Source organism: Carlito syrichta, unplaced genomic scaffold (genome assembly GCF_000164805.1).
Source record: "Carlito syrichta isolate Samal-C Ts95f unplaced genomic scaffold, Tarsius_syrichta-2.0.1 Scaffold309725, whole genome shotgun sequence".
Lineage (NCBI taxonomy): Eukaryota > Metazoa > Chordata > Mammalia > Primates > Tarsiidae > Carlito > Carlito syrichta.
This window is the reverse complement of record NW_007253821.1, coordinates 89,905-98,797: the sequence shown is the minus strand read 5'-3', so window position 1 is coordinate 98,797 and position 8,893 is coordinate 89,905. Positions and strand designations below refer to the sequence as shown.

General features: G+C 42.9%; 2 protein-coding genes across 2 annotated transcripts in view; one reads left to right on the top strand and one right to left on the bottom strand.

The window, feature by feature from the left end:
- The window catches only part of INTS4 (integrator complex subunit 4), a 127,016-nt gene that overhangs the window by 56,175 nt on the left and 61,948 nt on the right, over nucleotides 1-8,893 (bottom strand). The window contains exons 9-10 of the mRNA XM_008067632.2: nucleotides 8,469-8,540; nucleotides 5,238-5,412 (exon numbers count right to left, since the gene is read on the bottom strand). Coding sequence (XP_008065823.2) covers nucleotides 5,238-5,412; nucleotides 8,469-8,540 — 247 coding nt within the window. The remainder of the gene's footprint in view (nucleotides 1-5,237; nucleotides 5,413-8,468; nucleotides 8,541-8,893) is intronic.
- On the top strand, nucleotides 236-569 carry LOC103270088 (DET1- and DDB1-associated protein 1-like). Its single transcript, XM_021717395.1, is given in 1 exon segment — nucleotides 236-569. A coding segment is annotated over 1 exon segment (306 nt). The 5' UTR covers nucleotides 236-263.

Sequence of the window (8,893 nt, the reverse complement as noted above, 5' to 3'; positions counted from 1 at the left end):
CCTCAGCCTCCCAAAGCGTGGGATTACAGGCTGAGCCACCGAGCCCGGCTTTTTATAAGAATTTTTAAGACCTGGGTTCTAATTCTGTCTCTGATACAAATTGACTGCAAAATTCGGACAATCAACATCAACATTACTTCCTCAGGTCTATTACCCTCACAGACAATGAAGAGGGTGGGGTCAACCATCTCAAAACACTAACATCGGCGGCTAAGAAGGCGGCTGTGGTGCGGCGGCTGAGGCGGCAACGGAGGAGACAGAAGATGGCAGATTTTTTGAAAGGGTTGCCTGTCTACAACAAAAGCAACTTCAGTCGATTTCATGCCGACTCCATGTGCAAAGCCTCGAACCGACGCCCCTCAGTCTATGTGCCCACACGAGAGTACCCGTCTGAGCAGATCATCGTGACATAAAAGGCCAACATCCTGCGCTACCTGCATCAACGGTGGGACAAAAAGAATGCCGCCAAGAAGAGGGACCAGGAGCAGGGGGAGCTCGAAGGCGAAAGCTCAGCACCTCCCCGTAAGGTGGCGCGGACTGACAGCCCGGATGTGCACGGGGACACTTAAGACTCGTTCGCTCCAGGGGCCTCCTGTCCTGTTTGCTCCTCTACCACCTGCCCGCCCACATGTGTAAGTGCCCGCCCGCCTCCCCCGCCCTCCACTGTCCACACCACTTCCAACCTCAAAGGAGCCGAGATGTATTTATTTTCTTGAGTTTTATTTATGCTGTAACACGTATCAAGTGTTGGTTAAAGGGGACGTCAGACCCAGTAGCATGATGTTGGTAGATGCTTCTTAAACAACAACGTTGTTCCTTCCCTCCTGCCCCCCAGTTCTTGAGACTCCAGAGAATCAGAGCGTGTCTGAGGGTCCTGGCTGGGCTGGGGCAGGGGCAGAGGCCGGGCAGCCCTCTCCCCTCCCACCACCGGTCCTGGCTTTTGAGACTCAGCCTGATACCACGTTCCACTGGGAACGAGTCCATGCCCAGACCTCACTCTGAGCACTGGGGAGAAGTAGGCCCTTCTGGATCTTTCTCTTAAGTCATTTTATCATGGACTAGTGCGTGCTCCGTGTCCACCTAATAAAAGGATCTTTCCTAAAAACAAAAACAAACAAACAAAAAATACTAACATCCTGGTGCCTGCCGATCTTGCAAGACCGTCTTTAATTTTCTCACACTCCATGTCTCCGATCTTGCAAGACCGTCTATAAAGTTTCACTTCTGCACTCCATGTCTCTGTGTTCATTCTTTGATTTTGGACAGGTGAGTTCGTTTCTCATAGCATGAATCAATACTTCATTCCTCTTTATAACAAAACAACATTCTACTGTACGGAGAGACCGCATTTGTGCTTCTCCATTTGTCCACTGATAGATTTCTGGGTTATTTCCACCTTTTGACTATTATAAATGCTACTATAAGCATTCATGTATAAGATTTTGTATGGCCAGGCTCGGTGGCTCAGCCTGTAATCCCGCGCCTTTGGGAGGCTGAGGTGAGTGGATTGCCTGAGCCCGCGGGTTCCAGACCCGCCTAGGCAGCAAGACCTCATCTCTACAATAAATCAAAAAATCAGCCAAGTGTGGTAGCGCATGCGCCTGTAATTCCGGCTACTCGGAAGGCTGAGGCGGAAGGATCGCCGGAGCCCAGCAGGTCGAGGCTGCGGTGGCCGGGAGCGGCCACTGCACTCCAGTCTGGGCGACAGAGTGAGACTCCAACTCAAAAAAAAAAAAGATTTTGTATGGATGTATGTTTTCATGTCTACTGGGTACATATCTGGGAGCGTAAATGCTGGATCCTATTGTACCTCTATGTTTAAATGTTTGAGGAACTGTCACTCTTTTCCAAAGTGGCTGCACCATTTTACATTCCTATCAAAAGTGTATGAGAGTCCCAATTTCTTCACATTCTCAAAACACTTGTTATTATCTGATTTGTTGATACTAGCCATCCTAGTGGGTATCAAGTGGCATCTCACTGTGGTCTGAAGTCATCATTTTTTAAACCAATAAAGAATTGGAACTCAACGGATAAGAAAAGCTGTAAAAACAATTATAGTAGAGTCTCATCTGCTTACACTAATTTTTTTTCAATTGAAAAGCCTATTTTAGAGAATCACATGACATTATAACATTGCTGAATGAACTGTTTCCCACAAAATAGAAATTCTTCTAGTTATCAACAGGCATGCCACAAAGTAAATGGGGTCCTACTGAAAAGTATTTGAGAAAATCTCAATTTCAGAAAAATTTTTTAATTGTGGCTTTCCTCAGTACTCTAAATTTGTATGCCAATACACACTGTGTATCCATAAAGCTTAAAATGTCATACAAGGATTCCCAAACTTACCTAGCCATAAAAACCTTTTTTCACAAAATATCTGTAACGTCTCATTCAGAAATAAAATTTTGAAAAGGCAAAAAACAAACAAACAAACAAACAAAAAAACACTAACATCCTGTGATTTATGTGAGATAAACAACATCATCATATTATGTAAATCACAAGGGCTTTACAGGACTTCTATTACAAGGTGGCGTCATGAGGACCTACTTCATCCTCCCAAGATAAGACAGAGACACAATACATGAAGCAACAACATGCCAGACACTGGACATTAACCAACAATGGACAGCAATCCCTTTCTGTTCCTGAGAGGTGGGAACTAAGTGAAGTGAGCTCTATGGTAACAGCAGCTTCGTGTTTAGGGGGTTTCCATGTTGCAGGTCTCCTTGGGTTGACAAGACAGAGCTGGGAGTCTGGGGAGGCCAAAGTGGCTAGAGTTCATACAGCAAATTACTAGGAAGGAGAGGAAACTGCACTGAGAGAGAAAGCTTGGGAGGCCTGCAGAGGGGTCCCCCCTCAAGGCTTCAGCTGAGTTCTAACCTGTGAGGAAACCATCTGAGGCCTGAAAAAGAACCATCCAAAAGGATTAGACCAAACAAATCTCCAGAGCTCACACAGGGCCTATAATACTGCTATTTATTCAGAAGAGTTTTGCTTCAATAATGGAAAGAAATAAACCCTAGAATAAACGCTGCTTAACAAAGCTTAAAAACGAGCCCTGAGCAAAATGCACCCCAGAACACACACAACACAAAAATATTTATAGGAATAAAATAGTAATAAGCAAAAGTTATCAGACATGGAAAGAAGCAGGATAATATAAAACAGGAGAAAAATGAATCAAAACCAAACAAAGAATCACAGAAATAACAGACCTAGTAGGCAAGGATAGCACAACAGTTATTATAAATGTATTATCTGTTGACAAAGCTAGAGGTAGGATTAAGCATAAAAAGTAAAGATATGCAAGATACTAAAAAGATCAAAAACCTAATCAAACTTCCAAGGATGAAAATTACACATCTCAGATTTAAAAAAGAATACACTGGCTGAGATTAACATCAGATTAGGTATTGCAGGAGAAAAGATCAAGCTCGGCTCAGTGGCTCAGCCTGTAATCCCGCGCCTTTGGGAGACTGAGGTGAGTGGACTGCCTGAGCCCGCGGGTTCAAGATCCGCCTGGGTAACTTGGCAAGACCTCATCTCTACAATAAATCAAAAAATCAGCAGGGCGTGGTAGCGCATGCCTGTAGTTCCAGCTACTTGGAAGACTGAGGCGGAAGGATTGTCGGAGCCCAGCAGGTCGAGGCTGCGGTGGCCGGGAGCAGCCACTGCAGTCCAGGCTGGGCGACAGAGTGAGACTCCAACTCAAAAAAAAAAAAAAAAAAAGATCAATGAACTCAGAGACAAAACAACAGATACTATCCAAAATGAAACATGAAGAGAAATTAAAACCAAAAAAAAAAAAAGAATAGAACCTCAGTGAGTTTCAGGATAACGTCAGTATCCTAAGGCAGTTGTAACTGGAGTCCCCAAAGGGTCACGGAGCCAGAGAAAATAGTTAAAGAAATCATAACAAATATGTTTCCAAATGTGATACAACCCTAACCCTATCTGATCCAAGCTCAACAAACTCCAAGCATAAGAAAGGAAGAAAACTACACCAAGGTTTACCACAATCAAACTGCTTAAAACCAGTGATAAAGAGAAAAATCTTACAAGTAGCTTGAGGAAAAAAAGACACACATGTACAGAACAAGATAAAAATGACAGCAGACTTCTCGACAGAAACAATGGACATCTTTAAAAAACTGAGGGGAAAACACTATTAATCTATAATTCTTTTTTTTTCGAAGTCAGGGTCTTACTTTGCCACCCAGACTAGAGTGCAGTGACACAACCACGGCTCACTGCAGCATCGAACACCTGGGCTCAGGTGATCCTATCATCTCAGTCTCCCAAGTAGCTGGGCCTATAAGGGCATACCACCGCATCCAGCTAATTTTTTTTGTTTTTGTAGAGACAAGGTCTTGCTATGTTGCCCAAGCTGGTCTTGACCCCCCGAACTCAAGTAATCCTCTCCTCAACCTCCCAAAGTGCTGGGATTACAGGGATAAGCCACCACATAAAGGCTTTGGAATCACACACACCTATGTTTAAATCTCACTTCTGTCTCTTACTAACTGAGTTACTAACTCTTACTAACTGCCTAATACCATATCATTATTAATATCAATTTTTACTACCAATTACGTGTTTATTATAATAGGTCATATATTGTATCAAGTACTTTATGTACATAAAACTAATTTAATTCTCACAACTCAGAAAAATACTTCTTATTATTATTACTTTTGAGTTGGAGTCTCACTCTGTCACCCAGGCTAGAGTGCAGTGGCATGCTCACAGCCACCGCATCCTTGACCTGCAGAGTTCAAGCAATCCTTCCAGCTCTGCCATCCAAGTAGCTGGGACCACAGGCATGCACCACCATACCCAACTAATTTTTTGATGGTAGAGATGAGGTCTCACCAAGTTGCCCAGGCTGGTCTCGAACCCCAGGGCTCAGGCAATCCTCTCACCTCAGCCTCCCAAAGTGCTGAGATTACAGGCGTGAGCCACCGCACCTGGCTAAAATACTTATTATTATCCTTGTTTTATAAAAATGCTGGAATTTACGTATAGATTGACTGAACCCAAAGCCCATGCTCTTAACCACTGAATCATACTACCTGGGTCTCAGCCTTTTATGTCTGTAAGATAAAAATCATAGTAGGTATTCACACACTGACTGTGAGGACTGAATAAGACAATGCATGTATATCACTGTACAATGCCTGACACACAGCAGTCACTCAGTAAGAGTGCTTTCATTATTAAGTACTTACCATACATCTCATCTTCCAACCCATGAACAAAAGCTCCACAAGCTCCCGACTCGATCAAGTTCACAGCCCCAGTATCTACTTCTTCCTTGGGAGCATCATCTCCCCACTTCCTGCCGCTGGAAAACTCCCCTGAACTGTAAAGTTCCTTGGCACGCTCATGTGCAGTACGTTTCCTCTGCAGAGGAAAACAACAATTACCAGTTGCAGGAGATTCATCAAGAAACAACACTGGCCATTGCCTTGCTAAGCTATGGTGTGGCCATGTGCTCTTTGAGCTATGGCCAGGCCACATTTTCTTAAGCTTTGGCCCCTTCCCTACTGTGGGGAGATGAATCTCCTTTCTTTCTTTCTCTCTTTCTCTCTCTCTTTCTCTTTCTCTCTCTCTCTCTCTGTCTCTCTTTCTCTCTCTCTCTCTCTCTCCCCCCCATCCCTTTCTCCCCCACCCCCTCCTCTCTCATTTACTTTTAAACAAACTATATTTTCTAATCTAAAAAAAAAAAGAAACAACACTAAGGTGCACCCTGAGAACATGGGAAGGTAGAAAATAAAACTGCTCTCGAGGAATTATACTTTTGAAAATGTACTTAACAGTTCAGAGCAGAGAAATGCAAACTCAATTTAAAGTGAGACCACAGGGTCACAGGTCTTTAAAAGCTTTAACCTAATTAAAGAGGAGGAAGATAGCTAAAGAATGTATTGATCAGACAGGTGGTTATATCTGCCATAGCAGCAGCATGAGTCAGAGAGGCAAATAATGGTAGTGCCCCTCCAAAAACTATCCTGGGTAGACAGTACACTGACTTTAGAAAACAATTGTTTTCAGCCAGGCTCAGTGGCTCAGCCTATAATCCCGTGCCTTTGGGAAGCTGAGGTGAGTGGATTGCCTGAGCCCACAGGTTCGAGACCCGCCTGGGCAACTTGGTGAGACCTCATCTCTACAATAAATTTTTAAAAATTAGCCAGGTGTGGTAGCGCGGGTGTAGTGGGTGTAGTTCCAGCTACTTGGAAGGCTGAGGTGGAAGGATCGCTGGAGCCCAGCAGGTCGAGGCTGCAGTGGCCGGGAACGGCCCCTGCACTCCAGTCTGGGCGACAGAGTGAGACTCCAACTCAAAAAAAAAAAAAAAGAAAACAACTGTTTTCAATCCCAGTAAAAGTAATTTTGCATTTGGCAACACTGTGCTCTATCTGAACAACAGTGTGCTCACCAGATAATCTTCTAGTAGATTCATTTCCACACAGATTGCCTAAGGGAGAATATACTGGTTGGTGAAAAGTAAATATCCATTCTACTGGACAATTATGGTCTCAGCATAAATAAATGAACTAGCACTCTGCTTTATATGTCAGCCTCTTATGAACCTTCTTGGTGTGAGTCCATAGTCTCATGGCTGATCATCTCAGAGGCAACGACAGAACATATCACATGAGCCTGCAAGGATGTAGGTCAGGTCCAGCAGGAAAGCTTGTACCTTCTGACTTCTCTTAGAAACCCTTGCATTACCTATCCCTTTCCACTCACCATAGCATTTTCTTCTTTACACTTCTACCACATCACCTACAAAGAACACTTAATATCAAACACCAACCACAAATCAAGGCAATGTCCTGCAGGAAATTCATATGGCAGTTTCATGAAGCACAGATGTCAATTTCATAACCATTCTCAAGAGTTTATCTTGTGAAATAACTCAAAAGAAGAAAAGAGCTCATATGCATGAAGATAATACTACTTATGTGATTTATAATGGTGGAAAAATCAGGAGAATCTAAATGTCTAGTATCTTGAAAGGGCTAGAGTGTCAGCACATCTACTTAACAGAATATTATGTAATTCATAAAAATGAAGTTGCAATATTTAAAAAAAGCACACGATATACTAGTAAATATAACAAGTAGACTGTAACATTATCTGCATACAAAAATTCAATGTTTAAGACATGCATGAGAAAAACAGCTGAGAGAAATACACCAAAATGACTGAAGTCATTATATTAAGGTGGTTAGAATATGGGTCAGTTTTTTTACTGTTTTCTCTAGCTACCAAAAATTCCACTCATAGCTGTCATCCCAGCACTTTGGGAGGCTGAGGTGAGAGGACTGCCTGAGGCCAGGAGTTCAAGATCAGCCTGGGCAACATAGGAAGGCCACCTCTCTAAAAAAAAAATTAAAAATTAGCCAGGCGTGGTGACCTGCAACTGTCGCCCAGACTCGAGTGCAGTGGCCGTTCCCGGCCACCGCAGCCACTGCAGCCTCAACCTGCTGGGCTCCGGCGATCCTTCCGCCTCAGCCTTCCAAGTAGCCGGAACTACTTGGGAGGCTGAGGTAGAAGGATCCTTTGAGCCCAGGAGTTCAAGGCTGCAATGTGCTATGACCACACCACTGAACCCCCAATCTGGGCAACAGAGTGACATTCTGTCTCAAAAAAAAAAATTTATTTAACTCTATATTATCATTTTTATAATGTAAAAATTGAATACTGACAATGAATGTACATATCATTTTATCAGACTCATATTTGGTCCTGCCCACCACATTAGAGAAGCATCAAAGTCAAAGGTTAAGAGGCTTCCAAGCCGGGCTCGGTGGCTCAGCCTGTAATTCCAGCACTTTCAGAGGCCGAGGTGAGAGGATTACTGAGCACATGGATTCTAGACCAGCCCGGACAACTTGGTGAGACCTCATCTCTACAATAAATAAAAAAAAAAAGAGCAACCAGCCAGGCACAGTGGCACATGCCTGCATTCCCAGCAACTTGGAAGGCTAAGAGGCGGAAGGACCACGTGAGTCTAGCAGGTCGAGGCTGTGGTGTCCCTGAGCATGCCACTGCACTCCAGCGTGGGTGACAGAGTGAGAGTCCAACTCAAAAAAAGAGTCTTCCATATGAGGCATTTTGTTACTGTTCAGAGAAAAGATTTCTCTCTCTTTCGTGGGAACTACTGTGAAAAAGGAGTCCTAAAATGTCATACCATGTCACAAAATGACAACAGACCTTAGTTTCTAACAAACAGAAAGTTAATTTTGCCTCTCTTTTGTAAAATGCAACTTGTACAAAGAATTTCATTACAATAATACAAAATGTAATGAGGTAGCTTGCAATGTGGTTCAATTTAATAAGATTTCAAATTAAAATAGAATCTAGTCAGTATACACTAATTTAACAAATGCTGCTAAATTATATAGCCACACTGATATTGGTTACAGAAACCCAGTTTAAACAACAATTCAAGTTACCCTCAGATCTGACATCAGCTTCTTATCAAGGGTCTGCTCCAAGAAATGCGAACTGACTTGTTCCATAGAGCCCTATAAAAAGAAAGCAACCAGAGCAAATATAACAATCTTTATAATTTGAACATTACCTTAAAATTCAAAGTTTGCAGCCAATTTAGATGCATAAAGATAATACTATGCATGACAGTAAAGATGCCTATGGATTCTGAATCATCAGGAAAATAAAAATATTAGCAGCAGCTAACACCTAAATAGAGCTTACCATGTGTCATACACTATTCTAAGAGCTCTATACATATATGAACTCATTTAAGCCTCACTATAATCCTACAAAGTAAACACTATTTTTTTTTTTTTTGAGTTGGAGTCTCACTCTGTCGCCGAGACTGGAGTGCAGTGGCCGTTCCCGGCCACCGCAGCCACTG